At 44.4% G+C, this 26243-nt stretch overlaps 1 protein-coding gene across 1 annotated transcript; it reads left to right on the top strand.

Moving 5' to 3' along the window:
* Positions 1 to 1194: 1194 nt before the first annotated feature.
* Positions 1195 to 23557, top strand: LOC119163415 (ethanolaminephosphotransferase 1). Its single transcript, XM_037415405.2, has 9 exons — positions 1195 to 1389; positions 1660 to 1728; positions 1800 to 1992; positions 4659 to 4921; positions 6649 to 6754; positions 8357 to 8405; positions 15097 to 15277; positions 19258 to 19434; positions 23361 to 23557. Exons 1-9 carry the CDS (start codon positions 1342 to 1344, stop codon positions 23424 to 23426), a joined length of 1152 nt encoding a protein of 383 aa, XP_037271302.2. The 5' UTR covers positions 1195 to 1341; the 3' UTR covers positions 23427 to 23557.
* The last annotated feature ends 2686 nt before the right edge of the window (positions 23558 to 26243 follow it).

Below are 26243 nucleotides of genomic sequence, written 5' to 3'. Positions count from 1 at the left end.
TCGGCAGCTTTTTGTGTGTGTGTGTGTGCAACTGAGTGACAGAGAAACCAACAAATGAAATTAATTGTTTCGCTCATAAGGCTCATAAATAGCTAAGCGCTGTTACTACTGCACGCACAATTTGCCACCAGCTAGATCATGTGGCATACAAGTTACACAACCACTCACGCACTTCATCTTTGTATCCATAATTTTAATATATACCGTGGCCTCCAAGACGGCAATTGTGTGCTTGCTATCTCACAAGCCATGTATATACCTGCAACTTTCTCGTCTTCTTTACTAGGTGCCGCCACTTCTCCAATCAATTTACGACAAAAAACTCCTTTTCACAGTTACTCTAGAGAGTACACTCTAGTTACTCTAACTCACGACCTACTGTACTCCTGACCCGCTCAGATAGCAGGGTTCCTATGGAAACGCGTGTCCCCGCTCTCGTTCAACCGCTCACCAATAATGGCGCTACCTATAACCTGTTCGTCTGCTACTGTACCGGTTGCTTTGACGGCGCTGGAATAAGAATGACTGCATTCTGTGATAAACTGCCGGCATATATGTGCGTATTTCTTCACTTAGATTGCTGGTCAAGTAAGCTGTTTAGTTCGCTTAATATTTATAGCACACTGGTTCACAAACGTGGGAACCTGTAGATTTAAAGGGTGTAGGACAACCTGTGTGTTGTCGCGTCCAGTTGAATTTAAAAAAATCAATAATCTTTAGTATATTTATTTCTAAATAATTTTAAATTGTGCCTAATTAATACGCACTATGAGTGTTTTGTTGGTTCAAATTTGACCACAAACAGTAAAGATGACGTCAGCAAACAGATGCCGACTAGCGCCACGTCGTTGTTAGGTTATGGCCCTAGCGGCATAATGTATGAACTAGAAGGTAGGCGCTGGAGAGTTGTTTTATGGGCAGGTCAAGAGTAGAGTAGGTCGTGCTCTAACTAATCAAACAATCGAGTGGGCGTAATGCTCATACGACTCTTACCAAGGAGCATTTAATATATTTTTTAAAGCCGTTAGTGATGCCATTTTTTCGCGATAATTGTATTCGTTATCGCCACACGAACTGGGTCATTCCTCTCTCATGTGACTTCTCTCATGCCTCCAGGGATCGGCGCGGTTTCCATTTCCTCTCACTTTCTCCCATGCTTTCTCCTTTCCTTTCCTTCCTCCGTGCTTTCTCCCCACCATTCCTCCTTGCACTTTCGGGCGGCGAGGAAGCGCAAGAGAGGCACCGCTCGTGTGTGTTCGCAGTGAATTCTAGTCTCACATCATAAATGCTTAGATTAATAAGTCATCACTAAGTACCAAGCAAACTCGGTCACAAGTAAACATGAAGTACCTGTCGGAAGAAGAGCTCAAGGGCTTCGAAAACTACGAGGTAAGGTGCTACCGCCGAGCCAGGTTGTCTTCCGATGTGGTACGATCACGCGAAGCTCCCTGCCTTGAGCCAACCTGGAAGCCCAGCTGCCGTGTTCCAGCCTTCCCAAACGCGTCGATATCCTGCTTAGTGTAACTAGAGGCAGGCCATATTCAGCCCTGTGTGTGCCTCGAGTGTGGAGCGGGGTTTCGAAAGGACGGCTGTTTGAGATCCTGCTCGTGCTTATCGGTGATGCGGCGCCCGGTCAACGTTTTTGTGTCCTCTGTGCAGTACACGTGCAAGGATACCAGCCCGCTGAGCAACTACGTGATGCACCCGTTCTGGGACCAAGCAGTCAAGGTAAGGGACGCATTGCGAAACGTCTTCGAAGGACGCACGCATTTACGCGACGATCATGGCCCGCGACGCAGCTCGTGCCGCGTGGGGTGGCCCCCAACGTGCTCACGATGTCGGGGTTCGTGCTAACACTGGTTAACGTGGGCCTGCTGTCCTACTACGACTTCGCCTTCTACGCGTCGAGCGACCTGCACCCCGAGGCCCCACCGGTGCCGCCGTGGGTGTGGCTGGTGTGCGCGGTGAACCAATTCCTGGCGCACACGTTAGGTGAGTAAGCGTCACCGCTCTATTGGCACGCACGCACAAACGCACGTCACACCCCTCTAGCGACCATGCGGTAATTGATCGCCCTTGAGCTCCATATAACTGGGAAACAAGGCTCCGGCTAAGGGCCGCGCACCGCGTTTTGTAAGCTGGGCGGAACAGTCGGAACAGTGGCTATGCTTCTCCTTACAGAAACTGAAGTAGATGGTATTTTGTTTCAAATTCCTCACCACTTGAAATTGAAGCAGAATCTCTCTAGGTCACCCGCTTGTCTAAAGAGCTAGCTGACAAGTTATACCTTTGGGGTTGGCTACCATCTGCACTCAAACAGAAGACAATAGATATATACCGCATGATGCACATGACCTACTAATGTTTATTCAACCTGTAAGCAGCAGGTATGGTCATGGGGTCATCATGAATACATCAGTAGGCACTTTATTGCAAGCTTACAGCTGTAGTAATAAAAAACAACTGTGGCAACCTTTCAAATATAACATACATAAATGAACATGCACATTTTATTGCCAGATAGTTGCACGCCTTGAAATGTTTTAAGGGGGATTCAAAGTAGGAGTTCAGACTTATTGAACCTTGGGGGGGGGGGGGGGGGAGGTTAAGCTTGACCATCTGGGGTTGTATGTTAGGACACCTTGCTCCTAACTGAATGCCACTGCTGTGGCTGTGAATTGAATCCACCACCTCATGCTCATCAGTGCAACATCTCAGCTTGCTTTGCTAACACGGCAGGTAAGGGATTCTCAATGCATACACATATATTCACAAATGTACAGAACTAAGTCGAAGGCACAAATGGGTTTGTTTGTGGGGCTTACCGATAGAAAACTCTGAATAGGTAACAAAAGACAATATACAACACTGCACCAATTGTATCATTGAATAATGCAGCAATACTTTATCTCATCTTTTGCACCGTTCTATTATAACAAGAATACAAGCTTTGACTACTCAAAGGGGCCCCTGGCACTTTTTGAGCATGGTCAGAAAACACTGTTTTTCAAGGGTTGAAGTTTCCAAGAACAAGCAAGCCAAGCATTATAACACAGCATGTGACCTGAAATTCAGAATTAATTCTCAAAGTCAGCTATAAATTGCTCCCTTTTCTCTCTAAATGATGCCATGTGTGCAAATTACTGTGTCATATATTCAAAGTCTACGGCTGTGGGCTGATTCGAGCATTGTGAGCTCTATAGTTACCATGGCTACCATGAGGTGGCACCACGTGCTAATGCTCGAAATCACACTCAAACTGAGCTGAACATTTCAGCAGAAAAGAGAAGTGCTCAAGGTCATGACATGCACTGATGAAGGGTTGCATGTCCTTGTCTCCATGTCATCCCCTTCCCTACATAGCTTTCACTGTACTTGCTTGTACCAAAGAAGTAAAATTTGAGTCGCTGCTCGGACTTAATGGATTCTAAACATTTTTGCGCCGTGTGATTCATTAGGCGTTATGCACCAACAGTGAGATTATTGCATTATAGCTAAGAAAAATGTTCGAGGGGCTATTGAAATTTTAAGCCAATACACACATGCAAATAATAATTTTTAATTGCTGTATTCATTTAATATATTCAGGCTTGTTTGTTCTTTCTTCACGAGCAACACCATACAAACATCATACAGACATAATACAGCAGATGCAACTAAAAGAAGTGGAGGAAAACGAATTGATAGTTTATTAGACAATGAAAACATGGTTTACTTAGAAAATGTTTCCAGAAATATTTTTTCGAACACATCAACATATCTTGTGGTGATGACTGTACTCGTCAGTGGGAGGCAAGTGTTAAAATCCTCCGTTCTAATGTAGTTGCACTGAGTGAAAAGAAATAATTACAAAGGTAACAGGACCAGTAGTGTGCAAACTGCTTATTTTCATAGAAGTAAGTCAAAGATATTCACGAAACAGTAATGATAGCAAAGAACTATACCACATCATCTTACACATAAAAGCAAGTCACTGTAAGCCCTCGGGTTCAACATGGGTAACTGCATTAGAAGGTCGTACCAACTTAAGTTGAAAGTTCACTGAACTACTATGTATAGCCCCTTAAGTGCTTAAGACGACCAGAGCCAGCCGTAACCTCTATGCTCATCGTGACTCTTCAGCAATGTTTCGAGAGGCTCTTGATGAGCATAACTTGTCAAATGATGTTTTCATATTTAAAACATAGATGGCAGCGCAGTTTCAGTGGTTATCACTTTTTTTAACACTAAACTGTGAAATGCACATCTTATGTCTGTCATGTGCTATAGATGACTATTACCACATCCATGTAGCATTTTCGCACGGTACATCTTTTTCCTTTGAATGATGAAAACACGAGTGACTGATGTTGGTGTTGTGTTTATTTTTGTTATGTTCGAAAGATATTGCAGAAAATTCTAAAGTACCCCAGGGACAGGGTATTACATGATGGTGCAAAAAAATGAATAATAAGGCTTAATTGTCCACTGCAAAATTTTTCACAAGTATTTTTCTGTTTTGAATGTGTTACTGAAGCATTTTGCATCATAAAGAAATTTGGAAACTTTCTAAGAATTTTTCGTGATTTAACTGGCACCTAAAGAGTTACACCTCCATAATAGCCTCTCTCATAGCTGCTCAAGCTCAGGAAATCACATCGACCTTTTCTCTGTTGCAGATGGAATAGATGGAAAGCATGCTCGCCGCACTGGAAGCAGTGGTCCACTGGGCGAACTCTTTGACCACGGCCTGGACAGCTGGGCCACCCTGTTCATGCCAGTGTGCCTCTACTCGGTGTTTGGTCGAGCCGAGATGAGCTGCAACACGTGGCGCTTCCTGCTTGTCCTGTGCAACATCCATTTCTGCTTCATCCTCTCCCACTGGGAGAAATACAACACGGGCATCCTCTACTTGCCCTGGGGTTACGACATTTCCCAGATGGTAGGAGCCACACACACGCCGTTTTCAGCCTGTCATTGGGAATCAATTGTGCTCTCCCTCCCATCTGAATGGTTTAAGGGCTTTCATGGAGTGATATGTATAGTTTCTCATACACAGTCTTCCTTCATGGGTAATTCTAAGTCCTTCGAACATACTGCCATGCACGTTTTTTATTTCACTTCTGCTGTATTCTGTTTTTACGTATGCAATGCTCAGTACAAACCGTGCCTGCAGTGTTCGAGAAGCTTTATAACTGTAGTAAATCAATTTGTTAAGGTTGTGCTCATCGTGCAAAAACTCAAGCTTATTCCAAAACTTGCGCGACCACCAGTAATAAGGCTAGAAAGTTGGAGGCGTGATGTGTTAAAGATAGTGCGTCCCAGCGATGATCAGTTGATCGACGGCCGACGCTTTGTTCGTTGCTGTCAGTGCCATTGCGTTGCTGCAATCTGACTTTCCATTTATCGGCCACAAGTTCGGCCAAGTCAACATTTTCACCTTGAAGACGCGGACTGTTCCCTTCGTCCAACTCACGACCCCGTGACTATATCAGTTACGAAACACTGTTCTGAAATCAAAACAGGCCCATGAACAAATTTGCGGTATAGAGTGAATTGACTTGCCACCTGGGTGTGACGATAGGAAACGAACTGCATCGCCACAATCACTGCACTCTTCGCTGTTGTTGCATAAGTTGCCTCTGCAAGAATTAGAAGTACTTTTCAGAAAGGTTTAAATGTACATTGTCTGCATTATCGTCTTCAAAATGTGAGCCCCGAGCGTTAACACACTGTTCAATTAGTGTACTATGCAGGATTGCTTGCACACTTGTGAAATGTAAACACAAAAATGCCATTTACGGGTTTTTTTTTTTTAAGTACAGGTGGTATTGCACTCAGCAGGCCTCCACAATTTCGGTCATTGGCATGTCTGAATGTTGATACAAGGAGTGACTGAAAAACTCAGCTGGTAAATTACTTCTAGAGAGATGCATAAGGTGCGAGTGTTGCGGCCTGTGATAGCACATCAAGATACTTGAGTCTAGAAATTTTTATTTTGACAAAAATGAATAGTAATAAAAATTAATACAAGGACTGTGATGCTCAGATGTTACCGATCGTTAACCAGACCTTCCTCTATTTTAGCAGAATATTTGGTTGTGAGAGGGTCTACCCTGCCTGCCACTAGCAGTTGTCTTTAGTTGGCTCAGTAGGAGGTGGACAAGAAGAAATCAACAAGTACTGCCTCATTGCACAGTGAAGTTTTTATTAATATTTACCAGATTTACACCAAGGTGAACATGCCCAGGCTTTGGATGCCATTTAGTATACTATATCAGTGGGGTAATAAGCAAAAATTATTTGCTCTTAACTAGTTTTCAGTGAACAGTGATTAACCAAATGATTATTCACTGAAAACTAGTTAAGCGTGATTCTGGATGTACACTTGTACAGCATGTAAAACCACTTGTGTTTCGTCCGTCTGGTTCGTACATTCTTATGCACCAGACAATTTACGCACCAGACTGGTTCCACACTACTCAATGTGTCAAAATTTTTCAAAAGTATGCCTTTTTCATAACATTTTAGTAATAATTAAAAGTAAACACTGTGCTATCAGCTTTGCTATGCATTTATAACCATTGTCGCACCTCTGAAAGTTCATGCATTGATTGGCTTTGCATCAAACGCCAGCTGAACTGCTGCTTCTCTCCCCTGTGTGTGCAGATTCTTCTTGGAAGCTTTGTGCTGACCTACCTGTATTCGTACCGGCTGTGGAAGTTCACCATCCTTGGATGGGGTGCTGGCGAATGCCTCGAACTGACACTACACGGTCAGTCTCTGGTGCATTGTTTGTCTGCTGAGCTTTGGCTGTGCCTACTGCATTCATACAGTGGAATGCTGAAGTGCTCACTTTCTCACATTTAAGTACATGTTAACAACCTACACCCAGTTAAATTTTGTCTGTAATCAGACTACGGTACAATCTTGGTCAAACGAAACTGCACGGGAGTGGTGAAGTGTGTTCCAATTAGCAATAATTATGTGTACTGAGAAAATTTTTTTACGTACAGCGTGGTGTGTCAAGGTCCCTCAATTGCTAAACATAAGGAAGGGAATATGAGTGTTGGACATAAGAAGCCACCATAAACCCTTCTTGCATGTTAAGCATCAAGAAGTGATGTATCTGCTGTTCTTTCTTGTGGTTTGGGTTGCAGTCATGGCTACCGAGTGGACTAGGCTTTGTTAGCTTGAACTTGGAAGAGATGCTGATGATGTGGTGAAGAAAAAAAAAGCATAGCTTTTATTGCCCCAATCAATGGCTGAGAAAGCCTTTGTTCGTTGAAGATGGTATTCTGGATAGAAAGGAAGTATATATTTTACATCCTCTCTTTTTGGGGAAAAATATACAAGGTCTAGAAAATTTACACTCCGATTGACTGTTCTGCATTACTTTAACACGGAACTAAGAGCACTTCAGGGTTTGTTGTTTGTTGTTCCATTTGCACAGTGGTGATTCTGTTTAAGCGATTTCTGTTTGTTGAGCTCCCACTGTGTATGTTTCCTTACATATGAGAAACGAAAGAAGAGAATGTGCACTGTTTGATTGGTTCAGTCACACCTTAATAGAGTGAACTATAATGAAGTGAACTTGAATTGTTTCTTGGGCGAGAGATTGATAAAATATACATGCTTAGTTGCTAGAATGAGTGTAATGGGGCCATCATCATGAGACATGACTGCAATGTAAAAGCTGAGTCAATTTTAGAAGCTCATCCAAAGTGTCCTTGCTTTACATTGTAAGTGGGAATGTATGGTGTCTTCTGGTTGATTTTTCTGATTGGGAATGGGATGCTTTAGATGACTGGAAGTGAGGTAAAGTATTTAAAAACTGGGCAGCAATTCTGGCAAGAAGTATTTTTCTGGTAAAGGCATTTCTATGAAAACAGAAAAAAAAAGTTTCATTGAGATTCCCAAGATAAAAATATGTGGCACTTGGGTTTGTAATGCTATTAGAATTTTTAAACTTTAAAATTGTTCAGATGCACTTCAGCAAGGGGGCAAATTGCACATACGTAAAAATTTTCATCTGTTTAGAGTCGGCATGCATTAAGAATGTCCAAATACATCCGGTAGGTCGAAATTGCCCTAATACTACAACGTGTTGTTGGGATAGTTTGCTCACATTGAAAAAATTTTAAGTATGCAATACACATAGATGAAAAAAAAAAAGAAAGGGGACAGGATAGGTCCTATCCTGTCCCCTTTCTTTTTTTGGTCTATGTGGATTGCGTCATTAAGATTGTTTAAGTTACCCTAAAACCTTGCATTGTGGCACGCAGTACAGTATAGTTATGTAACTCTGGAACTGAACTTTAATTCATTTTGAACTTCTGTTTCATGGTATGTAACAGTGATGGTTCTTGTTTTTCAGCTGGCTCTTTCTTTATGACGATACCCATGTGTCTGTACAACATTCATCGGTGAGTGCATATTCATGTGTCAACACAAATAAGGTATGCAATACTGTGGGTGGGGATATTGCCACGTGCCATGCCGTTCTGCGCAGCTGCCACTATAGAGCGACAGCCGTCGCGTCATTTAGATAGGCTAGAGCAGACTGTGATTAACTTCCGATGGGCCCATCGTATCAGACAGTATCTGATGATAGGTGTGCACATGTTCTGTGTTGTCTTCTCAGCGCTTAAATAACTGCCAGTGCGTAAGCTGTGGGTTGTTCTTTGGTGGAACGGCAGCTGTGCATGGGCACGCCGCTTCGATCCTGTTAGTGTTCCTTTTGTGTCCTAAGGGAGAGGCACAAGTACGCCTCCTTACTAATAAACCTTGTCTGCCGCACCCTCGTCTTCTGTGGATTCCAGTGATGACGACGCACGTGACATCTGGTGGAGGTGCTGGGTATGTTCAGTAACCCCTCGTGCAGCCGTGACACCAGTCCTCACCAAGCAAAGGAAGACGACCAGAGAAGAAGCCGCCGACAGCTAGGACTTCCCCCGGAGCACGGCCTCCTTCCAGAAAAACCACCCGCCACGAAAGAAGCCAGGCCTGTCAAGATGAGTGAAGCCCAGTTGTCAACAGCCGTCGTATTGCAGCAACCCCGTGAACCCCCTAAATTCCGCGGAACGCCGTGCGACGACCCCGAGGACTAGCTGGAGCAGTTTGAGCGCGTGGCGGCCATCAACAAGTGGAATGACGAAGCGAAGTTGCAGTGGGTCTACTTTACACTGGAAGAGTCTGCGCGTACCTGGTTTATCAACCACGAATCCGTGCTTAGGACGTGGGAGGATTTCAAAGGCAGCCTTCTTTGGACGTTTTCAAGCGTCGTTCGCAAGGAACGGGCGGAGAGGCAGCTGCATTCACGCATCCAGCTCCCTAACGAGAGTGTCGCTGTCTTCGTCGAAGATATGAAGCATCTATTTGGTCGAGCAGATCCGGAAATGCCAGAGACGGCAGCTGTGCATGGGCACGCCGCTCCGACCCTGTTAGTGTTTCTTTTGTGTCCTAAGCGAGAAGCACAAGTACGCCTCCTTACTAATAAACCTTGTCTGCCGCACCCTCGTCTTCTGTGGATTCCAGTGACGACGACGCACGTGACATCTGGTGGAGATTCTGGGTAATGGCGAGACGAAGGTGATGGTGACCTGCAGCAGCCTGCTGGCAAACTTTGTCGTTGCAAATAATCTTCAATCTCAGCTGGCCTTTGACCAGGTTGCAGACGTGAAGCGCCGACGTGAAATCCACGTATTCCGAGGTTCCTATAGAAACAGTTACGGTACAAGTAGCCAGGTTCACCGCAGTGGAAACACAGCGGCGATGGTCGTCAGTCCTCCACACGTCGGACTTTCTAGGGACGGCTCTTTCGGCAGGAGGTCGGTAGACATTTGGTTGTGGGCGTGGCGGTGGAGAGTTTGTCGGTTGGGCGGGGCGCACCGGGTTGCGCGCGGCCGTGGCGTACGACATGATTTGCGGTCCTCGCGGAGCCCACTCAGGCTCCTGGCTTGGTGGAACTAATGGTCCGGTCCCCAGCGCCTGCTGAACTTCTTGTCTGACGACATCGCTCAACGTCGCGACTTGAGGACAAGAACTCGGGAACATCTTCCGTAGTTCCTCTTGCACAACAGCTTTTATGGTGTCCCGAAGGTTGCTGACGGTTACAGCATTAAGCTCGGCCGGCGACGTACCGCCTACCAGAGCAGGGCGTCCATACTGTCTCCGCCGCACATCGAGAATCTTTTTCATGGCGGCTGCTTCCGTAACAAATTGGGAGACAGTTTGCGGTGGATTGCGCATTAATCCAGCAAAAAGTTCTTCCTTCACTCCTCTGATAAGGAATCCGAGTTTTTTTCCTCTGGCATTTCCTGATCTGCCCGACCAAATAGATGCTTCATTTCTTCGACAAAGACAGCGACGCTCTCGTTAGGGAGCTGGAAGCGTGAATGCAGCTGCCTTTCCGCCCGTTCCTTGCGAGCGACGCTTGAAAACGTCCGAAGAAGGCTGCCTTTGAAATCCTCCCACGTCCTAAGCACGGATTCGTGGTTGATAAACCAGGTACGCGCAGACTCTTCCAGTGTAAAGTAGACCCACTGCAACTTCGCTTCGTCATTCCACTTGTTGATGGCCGCCACGCGCTCAAACTGCTCCAGCTAGTCCTCGGGGTCGTCGCACGGCGTTCCGCGAAATTTAGGAGGTTCACGGGGTTGCTGCAATACGACCCATCGCCACACCCTGCCAACACAGGAGCATCACGGGGAAGGTCCCCTAGCCCTCATTTGGGAAACTAAAGATGGCAACCAATGGAGGTGTGGTTGCTGCCCGGCACACCCCTGAAGACCCTCCCCCGCTCGGAAGTCCCAGTGGAGCAACACTACCTGCAGCGTGTAAGAGACACAAGCGACATATCAGCACTAAGTTCCGTCCAAGCCGCAACAGTACACCACGACAGACTTGCAACGCCAAGGTAATATCGACCGATCTGGCAGTGAAAATCGACAACCGGGACGTAATTGCTTTGGTTGATACCGGTGCTGACTTCTCTGTCATGAGTGCGGTGTTCGCCGATCAGTTGAAGAAGGTGCTGACTTCGTGGGAAGGCCCGCAGGTACGAACAGCAGGTGGTCATGTCATAACACCAAAGGGAAGATGCACATCTCGTGTGAATGTGGAAGGGCATACGTATCCTACTGTTTTTGTCGTCCTGGACCAGTGCTCTCAGAACGTCATTCTCGGTGCGAACTTTCTTTTTGCAAACAAAGCAAGCATAGATCTTCGGGCGCAAACAATTACCCTGTCACCAGTTACGGGCGTCACGCGAAATCCAAGTTCTACATTATCAGCGGTGCTAATGATTCTCGACGAGCACATCACATTGCCACCACGCTCGAGTGCTGTCATCCCCATGGGCGCTGACAGCTGCATCTGCGCGCAAGGTTTGGTCGAGGCCAACCAGAGTTTGCTCTTTGAAAAAGGTTTGGCTATCGCTAGAGGAGTCGTTCACATCGTTGAAGGAACCGTCAGTGTACTAATCACTAATTTCTGCTCGGAATATCGTCACCTTGCAAAGGGCACCACTGTGGCACTATTTGAGACCATCCCGGACATAAGCGATGTACTCACGATCGACGACACACTCCATCCTCGTACACATGACGTGTTCTTTAACGTGAAACTGGCGTTGCCCCTGGAAAGACACGAAAGGCTGCGGAAACTGCTCTATAGCTACCAGGATTGTTTCACCACGTCACCCAAGATCCGCCAGACAATGCTTGTGAAACATCGCATCATAACTGATGAAAAGGTGCAACCAAGTCACCAATCGCCGTACCGTGTGTCCATGAAAGAGCGCGAGGCAATCCGGAAACAGGTACAAGAAATGCTTCATGACATCGTTGAGCCCTCCCAAAGCCCGTGGGCTTCCCCTGTAGTGATCGTGAAAAAACGGGACGGCACTCCAAGATTCTGCGTCAACTATCGCCAACTCAATAAGGTAACGAGAAAGGACGTTTATATGCTTCCTCAAATTGATGACGCCCTCGATCGTCTCTGCAATGCCAGATACTTTTCATCTATGGATCTAAGGACTGGCTACTGGCAGGTGGAAGTTGACGAAAGGGATCGCGAAAAGACGGCGTTTATTACACCAGATGGACTATACCAGTTTAAAGTCATGGCATTTGGACTTTGCACTGCCCCTGCAACTTTCCAAAGGGTAATGGACACCGTATTGGCTGGCCTGAAACGGCAAACTTGTTTGGTGTATTTGGACGACGTCATAGTCTTCACTCCATCTTTCGAGGAACACATCAGCTGGTTAAAAGTGGTACTTTATGCACTTAAGGCTCCAGGAGTTCGACATATCGGTAGTGCACAAGAACGGAAGAAAGCATTCCGACGCAGATTGTCTGTCTCGAGCCCCGGTTGAGCAACCACCACTGTGTGCAGACGACGCCGCCAGTTTTCTGGGCATGATCACCGCTTCCGACTTAGCCGCCCGACAACGGGCCGACCCTGAACTGAACTGTCTCATTGAACATCTTGAAGGAAAACGTACGGAGATACCCAAAACTTTCAGGCTTGCTCTTCACACATTCTGCTTAAAAGACGATGTCCTTGTGAAAAAGAACTTCGACTCTAGGAAGAGCACCTACCTTCTCGTCGTGCCGTCGTCATTGCGTCAGGAAATCTTGCAGGCGTCACATGACGAACCAACCTCCGGGCACCTTGGGTGTACACGAACGCTTTCGCGGATTCGTGAGTGTTACTACTGGCCGCGCATTCTAGAAGACGTCAAGCATTACGTACGGACGTGCCGAGAGTGTCAACGCTGCAAGAGACCGCCAACAAAACCCGCTGGACTACTCCAGCCACTTCAACCCTCAACAAGGCCCTTCGAACAAATCGGAATGGACTTTCTGGGACCATTCCCGACGTCTACAGCAGGAAATAAGTGGATCATTGTGGCGACAGATTACCTGACTCGCTATGCAGAAACCCGCGCCCTTGCTCGAGCCACTGCTGAAGAAGCCGCCAGATTCTTCGTTCACCAAATTGTCCTGCGCCACGGTGCACCTCAGGTCGTTATCACTGACAGAGGGACAGCCTTCTGTTGCGAACTGATGCAAGCCATTTTGCGGTACAGCCACACCACCCATCGCCGAACTACCGCATACCACCCGCAAACTAACAGTTTCACAGAACGGCTCAACAAGACCTTGGCGGACATGATGTCGATGTACGTCGATGTTGAACATAAAACATGGGATGAAGTGCTCCCATATGTCACCTTCGCATATAATACGGCCGCCCAGGAGACAACCGGGCTGACACCATTAGCTCTTGTTTACGGACGGGAAGCGACAACGACTCTGGTCGCAATGTTGCCGCGTCTAAACGAAGGCGACCCGAACCCGGATGTAGCGATATTTCAACAACGCGCTGAAGAGGCCAGGTAGCTGGCTCGACTGCGAACGGCAACCAAGCAAGCGACGGATGCCCGACACTACAACCTGCGACACCGCCATCAGGAATACACACCCGGCGAACAAGTTTGGCTATGGGCACCAGTTCGCCGACGAGGCGTCAGCGAAAAGCTTCTGCGGCGTTATTTTGGCCCCTACAAAATTGTTCGTCGCGTAGGGCCACTGATCTATGAAATCGTCCCGGATAGTGTGACAGACTCCCAGCGTCGACGTGTGCGGTCTGAAATTGATCACGTCGTGCGTTTGAAACCCTATTATGCGCGCTAGCAGACATTATGTGCGCTTGTTCCTCTATCTTTTTTTTTGTGAAAACTTCAGTGCCTTATGACTTCAGTGCTTGCTTTCAACATTGAGGCGATGTTTTTGAAGGGGGAAGCAATGCCACGTGCCCTGCCGTTCTGCGCAGCTGCCACTATAGAGCGACAGCCGTCGCGTCATTTAGATAGGCTAGAGTGGACTGCGATTAACTTCCGATGGGCCCATCGTATCAGACAGTGCAGTATCTGATGATAGGTGTGCGCATGTTCTGTGTTGTCTTCTCAGCACTTAAGTAACTGGCAGCGCGTAAGCTGTGGGTTGTTCTTTGGTGGAACGGCAGCTGTGCATGGGCATGCCGCTCCGATCCTGTTAGTGTTCCTTTTGTGTCCTAAGAGAGAGGCACAAGTACGCCTCCTTACTAATAAACCTTGTCTGCCGCAACCTCGTCTTCTGCGGATTCCAGTGATGACGACGCACGTGACAGTATGGACATGTCTTGCTTTGGTCTGTCCTGTTTATAAAAATCAGTACAACTGTGCATAATTAATTCGAGGTTTATGTAGTTACACACATAAATATTCTTACAATTAGTCACGAGGGAAAACTGCTGCTGCAATGCTATCGTCTGCATGGAAATGCTGGGATATGTCTGATTTGCACTGACATTGGCCACGAAAAGCCAAGTCATCGTGAAGATGCTTCTGGCTGTAAGCGTTCCTTTCGTCGCAATGGTTGATTTTTTACTGAAACAGCATGTAATGAGCTATATTTTTTTTAAGTGTTACACAGAAACGAGTTTTATTTAACTTTGAGGAATTCTGCTCTGTTTTACTTACCCTGTTGTTGATTTGGGATGCTGAATTCCATTGGAGCTGTTCATACATATCTTGCTTTTTTAAGGGCCAGTCAGCAGGCTCCGACTTCTTTTATACACGCCTCACAGACGCCCGGCAATTCGTACAGTAAACAGCGGTGATGACGTTTTTCGAATATTGCAGCGCTGTGCACTGCGCAGAGCCTCCATTTCTAAATACGAATTCCCACACTTCTTTCATATGCCTGACCAATCCTTCTTTCATGCGCAGTGATGCAAAGGCACTGATTGGCTACTTGACATAGCACGCAGCTCATGGATTGGTCTAAACCGGTCACGATGACTAGCTGCGCCTTCCCCTCCCTGTGAAAAAGAAAAGTGGCAAGGCTGCAGGAAAATTTGAAGCCAGCTGGAAACGATGTTCAAACCCCTGTAACATTTTTATTATATAGCATGTATTTACAAAATTCTTGCAGCAGCATGTTCACAAAGCAAAACTGCACATATCTTTATAACAATTTTTGGACCTTGGGGTTCTGTACTGGCCATTTAATAGAATTGCTGAACTTGTTGGTAGTAGTTACAATAGTAATCTCCTTGTGATCCCAGTGCCTGGCAAGACGGGCGCCTACGACAGCCCAGTCTTTGGGAGGCGGTGCGGCCTCTGCTCTCTGGTGTGGTGCTGTTTGTGCTTGCCATGAGCTGGGCAGCCGCATCTCCAAACGACGTGCTGAGTCATCAGCCACGTCTCTTCTACTTTCTGCTGGGCACCCTTTTTTCCAACATATCGGTGAGCCACATCATCTCTCACGTGAAGGGGAGATGAAATTCTAAAAAAAAAAGTTTCGTTAATCTGTAGCCTATGGCAATGAAGTTCTCGCTGTATATATTGGCTTTTATGCTGATTTCAAATATTTAGTTAGTTTTATAGCGAATTGCAGAGTTTTCATTTTGTGCCATGACATCGTTTTGGATCAGCTTTTTATGCCACTATACTTTTATGGTTCCGAGCCATTTATGGCTCATATTGCTCCACATTAACTGTCAAACCCAAATCACCGTCAAGAAAGTTCGTATAAGACATTTTATTTGACAACAAAAGCTGTAGTGTAAGAATTCTTAGAATGCTCAGCCCTTACTAATTGTTCTTTTTTTAATTTGTGATAATTATACTGGCGATTACAGGTTTTGAAGGAGATACTTACACTTTTCACATGTTACAGAATACGTGGGCTAAATTTCATCCTGATCTGGCTATCAGAAGTACCAAAACATGATGTCCTAACTGAAGAAGTTGCCCAAAAAAAGATCTTGAGACTAACGCATTTTAAAGGTATAAGTGCATCCATTCGGCAAAGATATGTTTCTTTTAAAATGATTTCTCTTTTCATGAGAGCTTGGCAATCATGGCAATTTTGAGCACATATATTTAGTGAGCTTCTCATGTGAAATGCAAGGGCAAGCAGCCAGGTCACAATTTCCAGGGGACTTTATACAGTGAGTTCCCTTCATCTTTTAATAGCCACTTGGTGCTTTTCAAATACAATTATAACCTGCTTGTAGCTTTACTACAATCTTCAATTTATTTATCATGAAAGTAGAGAAAATAAACATGTGAATGCAAATGAAAACAAAAATATGTGTTCTGGAGAAAAAAAATATTTTTGCATCTTCCCTTAACATTGCAAGTCTGGGGAAATTTTATTTGGCTGTTGTGGCCACAACATAAAAAAAATTTAACACATGGGTGACCCACTCACTGCCTGTAATGTGGAAATAGGACATTAACAATGATGCATTAGTGGCAGCTGTTATGTGAGTCCATTGTGTACTCCTGTAACCATCTCACATAATGCTGTCTTTCAGGTGGGATGCATGTGTAAAGCGCTAGAATTTACGTTTTAAACTTGAAATAATTGCTGTCATGAGGTGCTACGGTGTGTGTCAGCAGCTGATGCATGTACATAGTGTAGGCCGATGGCACTAAAAGCACAGTAAAAATGTGTTAGGATGGTGCAAAATAGATATAACTCACGCTTTTGTTACTAGAGTTTCTCTAGTAAAGGGAATATCAAGTGGCAGGCGTAAATCTGTGGATATTTTGTAGTTACTGCTCTGATGCTTTTGCCCTTTTCGAGTCTTAACTGAATCACTCGCAGTTCCTTAAGTCTTGAATTCACGCTGCAACTTCGGCATGAGGGCTGCTACACATTCTGTCCTTTAGACAGCACATGACAGCGGTGTCTTTGTTTGGCTAACTTCCATTCGTGCTGACAAGGTTGGAGCATAAATTACAACTGCACACCTGTTGCCAGTCATGTATTCTCTGCCAGCTGCACGTCACTCTCATTAACGGTGTTTGTTGGTTGTGACAAGTGCATCCTACTCAGTCGCTTGTTGTTTAGTTATGAAAGAGACCAAATGTTTGAACAGCAGCCCCACTGCCTTATGCCTACATAAAAAAAGAACAAACACAGCTTTGACTCTGTGAATTATACTTTTTTCTGTCTTTTGTATTTGTACTGTGCAATTGTCATCCACACAGCAAAGGGTGCTTTAATACAAGCAGGATAGTTACTCATTCACTCATCTGCTATAATTTCTTGGTCGTTGTTGGCACTTCATTGTGACTGTGATGTGATATCATAAATTTGATCATAACATCAAAAGCTCAAGTAGGTTGCAGAGAACATTTTAATGAGGCCAGACTGCCAGTAAACCTACTTGACACGATTTACATGCCAAAGGGTAAAAAATTCTCATTAGTTCAAGTTAGTGTAGATATCTTCAATACATTGTTCAAGCGTAGTTTCAGGCTGTTAATGCTTTACACTTATGAGTTGGGATTCCTCTAAGCATGCGAAAATGATCGTTCCAGTTATATGTACAGAAGTTCCTGACAGTTGTGTGCAGTGTGTGCTCATTTTCTCTGCGCATCCAATTGTACTTGTTGTGTTATATTTCTGAGAATTGCTCTCCAGCTTCTGCACGAAAAAGTCAGCACCTTCTTTACAGTGCATTCGAAGGAATTAGTATGATGGGTCTTTCATGGCATGATACACTGAGATGATGGTGATGTTTTTTTTTTATGTACATTTCATAGAATAAACTCGTGCAGGTCGAGTGAACCTGTCAAGAGTTCAGTTCAGTAAAGATGGAAATTGTATCGCTTGACAGCTTGGAAACAGGGTGCTGACTTATGTTCTTTGGCAAGTGAAAGCAGGTCAGCCAAATCTGGGTGAAAGTTAGCGTCCCGTTGCTAGAAGTTGGAACGTGACCTATAGGGGGACACTGCTGTATAGCATCTTTTAAAAATTCTTTATCAGCACTAATAAAGCTTGCTGAATTTGTTTGTTTGTTGATTTCCATTATGCAATTATTTTTCTGTACTGAGAGAGTGGCAAAGTAAATCGGCACATAACAGTAATCTGGAAGGACACTTGTATGCAATAAAACAAGATGCTCTAAGCTCATCTGAACAAAAATTGTGGTTTGTTGAACGTTACCAAGAGAGTCTATGTTAAGCTGAGATTTCAATCACAAATGTTCAACATACCATAATTTTTATTGAAGTGAATTTAGAGGTTGTGCTGTTGTTTTACTACATACAGCTCATTCCAAAGTGTTATATGGACTTATCTTGTAACTCTCTCAGTTACAAATATCCTAATAAGCAAGCACAGAAGTTGGCTCAGTTGTCCTGTTTTATAGCATCTGCAAATGCTAGATCAATGACACCATTAAAGAAGGACACAGGACAAACGTTTGATTTTTGTAGTGTATTTTGTGCTTTGGGGGCTTTGGCAAAGTGTCGTGCACTTTTTGAGCTCACAGAGACAGCATACGTGTTCCTACAAACTAACAAACTTGTGTACACTTATTCACTTGCTTTGTTAATGATGATATCACTATCCAAATAATATATATCACTAATGACATGGAGGCGGAAATGTTGAAGGCCCGTGTGCTCAGATTTGGGTGCATGTTAAAGAACCCCAGGTGGTCTAAATTTCCGGAGCCCTCCACTACGGCGTCTCTCATAATCATATAGTGGTTTTGGACGTTAAACCCCACATATCAATCAATTATATCACTAATGACTCACTAATCAACCTTCCAATACGACATACGAGCAACATAACAAGGTGCCGTGAATGTGGCATTGCCAACGGTCGACGCACCTCAAGGGATCCACGGGAGATGACCCGGACTCACCTCTGGAGACATCCATCAACGCCAGCCACCCAACCCTAAAAGACTCCCTGTTTTTTTCTGTGCGCCGGCCTAGCTTACCGCTTCAGCCACGTGGTGGTGCCAGCATTAACTCTCACCCGCACAAACACAGCGCCACTTTATGCTTGGCAGCTGTTGAAGCTGAATGCGGCATCCTAAATGCAGTTTGGGCGGCTATTAAACCAAAATATACAAAATTCGCGCATCATGACGCACAGACGACCTTACGGGGGGTGATAACACCTTCGCTGCTTTCAGGAGCGATGTGTTAGCTCCGTAAGGTTAACAAAAATTAATAGAGAATTGTTTTTTAAATTTTGAGGTACCCCTTTTCCATACTCAGTGATAAGGACGCTGGAGAAAAGAAGGACAGAGACACCAGAGAAAATGGTTCCCACAGTGCTGACCTAGAATGTTATGCTGGTTAGAGATTGTGAACTGCAGCTTAGCGATAATAATAGAATGGTAGCACACGGGGAAATGGCAATGACAAAAAATAATTGAAACCTAACCAATTGGTCTTCCTCTGTTCTTTAGTGCCGTCTCATCATCAGCCAGATGACGTCAACGCGGTGCGAAACGTTGAACCTGCTGCTTCTCCCCGTGGCACTTGGCGTAGCCAGCTGCCTGTGGTTGCAGGCCGATGAGACCCTTGTGCTCTGCTTGCTGGCCTCCTTGGTGGCTCTTGCACATGTCCACTACGGTGTCTGTGTGGTGAGAATTTGCTCAAAGTTGGTTCAGCTTGGTTGCTGTTTGGATGCATGTGTTTTTCACGGCCATATGTGGTGCTGGTGACATTATAGCATAAAAATGGGCAATAAATTTGCCTTATGCTTTCCCTGAGGAATTCTTGTGAGCACAAAATGAATGTGAGTTATATGAAGCACAGGCTAAGCATTTTTTATATGTAGGCTATCATCGCATTTTAGTGGCCACTGTCGCTTAATGTTTAAAGTCTTTGCATGGTTGCAGAAAGCGATTAGAAGAAACATGTTATAAGTATTCCTTACATTCATTGTGTATCTCACTGACTAAAGAAAGTAGGAAGCAGATATGGCATTGATGTTGTTTTTATGGCTGCTAATAAATTGGGTGAAATTTGTGTCGCTATGCAGAAGAAGAATGAGTGAGTAATAGACAAGAAGCAGACTGAAATTTGTTTCGTAAAGCACGCCAACAAATTTACTGACTGCCATTACATTCGTTTTCTGCAGCTGCTGCTACGTAGGTCGGATGGGCCACTCTATCAACCAGATGATTGAACACAAACGATCTTATAACCTTTCTTTACATTGCTGAGGGTCAAAGTGCATGTTGAAGTTCATTGAATGCATTTTGTGCTGGCACAGAAATGAAAAAACCTGCTTTAATATCTAGGTTTGGCATATCGATAATGGTGGTAACACATGGGAGTTAATCATTGATTAACTTGCAGAAAGACAAAATCAAATGCCTTAATAGTTATCTGTCACATATATAAATATAGTTATCTGTCACTATCAATCCCACACGCGTGCCAGATTGATAGGTTCAGATTTTGCATGGGCATACCCAGACAGTTTTTTGTTCCTTTTTTCTTTTCCGACATTGTGTGCCTTTGCAGTTGTTAGTCGGCAATTGCGGTGCTGCGACTTCCTTCTTGTGTCCGTGCTTGCACGACGTGTCTTTTAGAATGAAATCTCACTGGTTACTTGTCATGTGCAACTTGATGAAGCCAACAGACAATGAAACCAAGGAAGGTATAGGGAACGGTAATTGTAGTCCTTTAACTACATCTTAATAATTATGATATACAGCTGAACCCCTTTATAAAAGGTATGCACACGGGAGCAATTCCTGTCCCTTATGGGAGGTGTCTCTCATAAGCAGAATACTACATGTGCATTTCCTTATCAACCCCTATTTCAGCATAAGCAAACCGATGTCTCTTATACCCATTTGTCTGTTATATCAGTGTCTCTTATAAAGGGGTTCGAATGTATATGTAAAGTCCGCAAAGAAAACCGGACAAAAAGTGGATGAAAAGAACAAGCCCTTGGCAGAGGCCCAAGTTGTAACCATTGGATAACATGTCCGATGCTCTTCCAATTAAGCTACAGTGACTATCGTTTTTGTGTCCACTTCATTAGGTATATTTTTCTGTGAATGTAAATTTGGGAGCGATAGCACCACTCATAGCCATGGCAGCAAGTATAGAACACTTTTTTGCCAGCTGACGTCATGTGGTACATATTTTTACGAGCTTGCGGCTGACCAATACAGCCAACTATCAATTTTTTAGACAGGTTTGTAAGTTTGAACCTTTTTGTAGCACCGTCATAAGTCTTTTAGAAGTCAATGTATAAGAATGTCAAAAATTTCAGATGCGCTTACTCTTAAGCTTCTGACTTTTCTGTCTTTCTGCCTAAACTTCAGGTCCTAAATAGCAATAATTACAGCCCCCATCCCTTCCACGTCTGTTGTCACATAGGTTCGGCCAATGCTTTTGTAAGTTGATCCATTTGCAACCGTAGCAGACTGTGAAAGACAGTTTTGAGAAATTGCTTAAGTGTGATGAAGTGAAACATTTAGTTTCATACAATAATACCTCGAGAGGAATATAGCATTGCGATCATTCTATCCCCACGGAAGTTATCGGAAGTGCAGGCTTCGGATTAGATTGCATTAGCTGACGAACTGTCTACGAGTTTTTTCCTACAGTTTCAGTTTCATTTTTCGCGCAGCGTGGGTAGCGGTGTGCGGTGCAAAACACTAAGGCAGTGCTTTTGTTGCTCAGAGAGGCTGAAGACCGCTAGCTTTCTTGATTTGCTGTAGCATTGGAGCCTTACAAGTGGTATTTGACAGTTTTAGTGAAGCGTTATCCACTCACCGCTGTGCATAGTTGTAACATCCCATGCCAGTGCAGGATATTGCATCGAGTCACACTTTTTCATAATCGCTTCTTGCCGAGCTTGTTGAAGTCGACTGCAAAATGTCGACAAAGCTAAATAAACTCACCGTCACCCTCCTCTTGCTTGAATTCACAATAAAACAAGAGGTGCATTTGGGGCAGAACACTTGGGCAGACGCACCTGGCTTCGCAGCAGACGATTTGTTAAGTGTTTCTCACTTAATACTGTACTGTCATTTCCATAAATAGATAAAGCCTACTTTAGAGACAAAAACAAGGATGTTTGTTTTCAAGTGTAGCAAAAAATGATTCATTGTATCTTGATGCCAAATGTGGAACACAATGGCAGAGCAAAATTTGTCGAGGTTTCACTTTTACCTCATGGTCATAGAAACTTTTTGCAACAAGTTTAATGTGTAAAAGAATGAAGCAAGTTTCAATTGAATATGATCTCTAATTACTTTGTTTTACTCTCGGCAAAGCAGCGTCATGAATCACAATATCACGGTTCGTTCAAAGCCTGTACTTCCCATAATTCCCATGGGGGTACAAGCCCGGCTGAAGGAGCCCACATAGACACTAGTGCCATATTCCCCTCTAAGTATTATTGTACAAAACTCTATGGGGTGAATCATATAAAAAATTTGAAGGGGTCGCTTTCACGACACTGTGTGGCGACGTCTTTACGGATGAGCACCGAAAGTGCTCTGAGAAATGATGACGACAGGTGGGAAACTAGCCAGTTTGGCTGGATCTCTAACAATCCTTATGTGAGCATCTTCAGCTAACTGCTCGGTACTGCATGAGGCCTAGTGCTGTGGTATGCGTACCGCATGCATTTAACATGTGATAAACCAAACTTGCCGTGCCGCCAGTGATGCTGCCTCATTGTGTGAGAAAGCCTAGTGATTTTGTGGGACCGCTTTCCTAGGGAGTTCATTAAAATTGGGCATGGGCTGTAATCCCTCTCATGCTATACCAAGGCATCAAATCTGCCGAAAGGAAACCATACCTAGGGTCTTGCTCTTAGCTGTGGTCACATTATTATAAAAATGTGTAGACACTTCAATGTGTAATTGAAAACTAAACGAAGTTGGTAATGATTCATAGCTGGTATAGGCATAAGAGTGTTCAAGAACAAGGGCTAAGAAAGAGTGAACACAACACAAGCGCTCATGTTGTGTTCACTCTTTTCTAGTCCTTGTTCTTTTGTGCTGTTTTGCATCTGCCAGCTATAACTCTTGAATGTCCCTACACTTATATTGTAATTACTACAGCACAGTTAAATGAGTGTAGTTGAACACCCTTACACATTCCTTGGCTTGATTTTCTGTTAGTTTCATTGGATTTTTTAGTTGAACACCCTTACACATTCCTTGGCTTGATTTTCTGTTAGTTTCATTGGATTTTATGTAACGAAAATAAAATGAGCCCTCGATAAATTTATTTGATTTGTTACCTGTGTTGCATCTGCGCTTACCAGTTTTTCGTGTCTCAGTGCCACTTGCAAATGTGCACAACTACAATGCTTTGCCTTCTAGTACTAAAATTGCATTGTGGCAAGATATGTGGATGACAAAGGAAACCATGAGACAACTCCACTGACTGATGTCTTTAGTGCCGAAAAAGAAAAATTCATTGTTGTTTCTATTTTCTATAGTGCACATATATATATATATATATAGATAGATAGACACACACTGATATGCTACATCATGGCATGTGCTCATAATATTGTGTCATAATGCAGGTTCAGCAAATGTGCCATCACTTCCACATCCACTGCTTCTCCCTGAAGAGGCCACCCGTGGAGTAGGCTGACGCAGGTGCTGTACAGAGATTACAAAAGACAGAAAAGGACTGCTTTTCATGGACCCCACCGATGCCCTGTGTGGGGGGAGGGGGGTACAGTGCTAGCATGGACAACAGGTGTATGTTTTTGTGTGAGAGTGTGCGTGCCATCATGGGAGGGGCCAGAGTGGCAGTGTTGCAAGCTGCTCAGGACAAGGCCAGGCTGCTGCAGAAGTGCGGGATGCAGCTGTAAACAGTGCGGGCAGGACCAAGCTTGAGCATGAGGTTGCTTTCGAGGTCTGTCTGACTGAGCTGCAGGAGGGCATAGCCATCTGTTTCCTGCATCGCAGCAAAGAAAAACCACGTGCTGTGTTCACACAAGCGAGCTACCATTGATGACAGCATACAACACGACTGTTGTGGATAGAAGGGGGCAGGGTAGTCACAGAGATCATGAAGTCTTTTGTCACTGCACTGTCTGCGTAGTCCGGAAACGAAGGTAGCCAGCTGGCTTTCTTCTGTCTGCCGCCAGCATCAGTTAGTGGGGGGTCTGTGGAAATGAAAGGACTGAAACGCTCTCCAAAGATGCCGTAACTGGCAGTTACCAATGAAGCAAGTGTCTGTGTGAAAATTGTGTAATGTATTCGTCTTGTGTCATCCAACTGTGCGAGGACAGGTGAAAGCTTGCATCTCACACACCGCACTGCTATTCTAGTGAAAATATGGTGCTGCATATGACGCATGAGCACGTCTTCCAAAGATCCAGGCCTATCCCTCCCCTATCACATTTAGATGCATGCCTAGAACAGCACGAGACTTGTCTCTGCCCCTTTCTAGCCACATACAGTCTCGGCACCTCACGCAAGCCTGAATGTGCGGCACTGCTTCCCGGCAAACACCGTGACAGTGATCCACGAAGTCGTACGTCTCGTGCCATTGCTTTCTGCTGCACGCTTTGCACAGCTGGAGCATATGACTGGCAACATCCCAGCGTGATATAAGCAGCCATGCTGTACCTGTCACAGGGTTACCAAGCGCTCATCTAACACAGCCAAAAATAAAGCCTTATCACAGAGTCATCTTCTAGTTTATTTCTGTGAGAGTGTCATGTTAATTGCATCGAAAGGCAACGCTTACAAAAGTAAGTGTTGCTGCCCCGCTCCACATGCTCAATAAATGGAGTGAGGTGAACATGGAAAAAGAGACAGTAAGCTTTAGTGAACTAAAGCAGCAGGTAAATTATTGCAGGCAGGGCCCCTCTTCCAGGGTGCCACAGCGACTCAAATGTTTAGCAGTTAGTGTTGCCGGTTGTGCAAAACAAACTGCATGCCTGTGTTTCAGTGCCTCAAGATTCACTGTGTTGCATCAGAACTGATTTGATTACAACTGGTAGTGACAACAGTTTGATGTGGGCACAAAGCGATAGTGCATTCTACTTTTATTGCAACTGATGTATTCGTCCATGGTGTCTAGAATGAGTGAGTCATTAGAACAACCATCGACCTACCGTGCTTCATGAGTGCGCAAACTTCCTTGCTATCACTTGTTGTGATAGCACTCATGGAGCACATAGGTTAACAAATGCAGAACTTGCAATCGTTTTTGAAAACAGTCCCATTATTCTGGACATCTGTGCGACATGGCAGTTGCGCTCTTCGAAGCGCTGGCTTCGATTTTACAGGCGAATTTAATCGATGTTCAATACTTCATACGAATTTGTGGTGACTGATGCTTTGAAATTTTGAAGTGACACTGGACTCTTCACAGGTAGGCCTTCATTCAATTCATTTTGAGCCAACTGGAATCTCCATTGCTAAGTAAGGTAATAAACTTAATTTACACAATTGCTGCCATAATTATATTCTGTATTCGTCTGCTGTTGCAGAGAAAGCATTGCCAAAGGTAGTGAGCAAACATCGCAATTCTTTTGAAGAACCTTGCAACGCATTTATTGAGACGCCCCCGTGATGAATGGAGCGTGTAGAGCAAGCATACCCAAAGCATTACAGCACCTATCGATGTCTCGAAAGCAGAAAGTATTCAATATTTGCATTCTATCTGCTATACTAACCTGTAGGGCATAAACTTTGAGAATGTTAAAGAAGCCCAGGTAGTAGTCGAGAATGATGGTGTGTGCAACGAAACAGAATGATGGGCATGAAACTTGAGGAAGCATCGAAAGGACTTTTTGAGCGGATTGGTGCTTACATTGCCTAGGCACACTTAACTGCGGTGCAAATTTCATATCGTGAAAGAAAAAAAAAAGAAAATTAACCGAGTTGTTGGAAGCACTCATTAGAGAGGGGGGGAAATGGGGGGTTCCGATTGTGTCAGTGACACTTATACAACTTTATATTCGGCAAAAATGTGCTTTCTTGATAAAATGTCTTGACCATGTCACTGCACGTCACATGATGATGGTGATGCTTGTATGATTCAACGTTAAGGATCTAGTAACGTTGTGTATGACTGGCATCTACGTCATATATTGGCTGTTCATGCATGCGCGGACATATCTTCTTTTTCTGGTACGTTTCTAAGTCTATTTAGCAGTTGATAGTTCGGCGCTTCACTTTCTTCTCTTCTGACCCTCCCCACAACCGCTTTTTTTTTTTTTTTTGCAAAATGTATTTTGCGCCACAGTAAAAAAGTGCATAGAGCTGGCAATGCTGGCAACCCAATGATTGCACATTTCGTTTGTGTCAGTTCTAGTACAGTGTTCTAGAACCTTCTAGAACACTGTAGTTCTAGGGACCACAGTGTCAGTCAGCACGTCTGCGTAGCAACAGGTGTAATCACGTATAACCGGGTAGAAATAAATGAGAAATTATACATACTGGAA

This window comes from Rhipicephalus microplus, chromosome 9, assembly GCF_043290135.1.
Source record: "Rhipicephalus microplus isolate Deutch F79 chromosome 9, USDA_Rmic, whole genome shotgun sequence".
NCBI lineage: Eukaryota > Metazoa > Arthropoda > Arachnida > Ixodida > Ixodidae > Rhipicephalus > Rhipicephalus microplus.
Note: the sequence above shows the minus strand (reverse complement) of the source record. Positions and strands in the feature narration are given on the sequence as shown.

Coding starts and splice junctions, on each gene's coding strand:
- LOC119163415 (XM_037415405.2), top strand. CDS start 1,342: ATGAAGTACCTGTCGGAAGAAGAGCTCAAGGGCTTCGAAAACTACGAG. Junction 1,390..1,659: donor AGGGCTTCGAAAACTACGAG/GTAAGGTGCTAC, acceptor TCCTCTGTGCAG/TACACGTGCAAGGATACCAG. Junction 15,278..19,257: donor CCCTTTTTTCCAACATATCG/GTGAGCCACATC, acceptor TCTGTTCTTTAG/TGCCGTCTCATCATCAGCCA.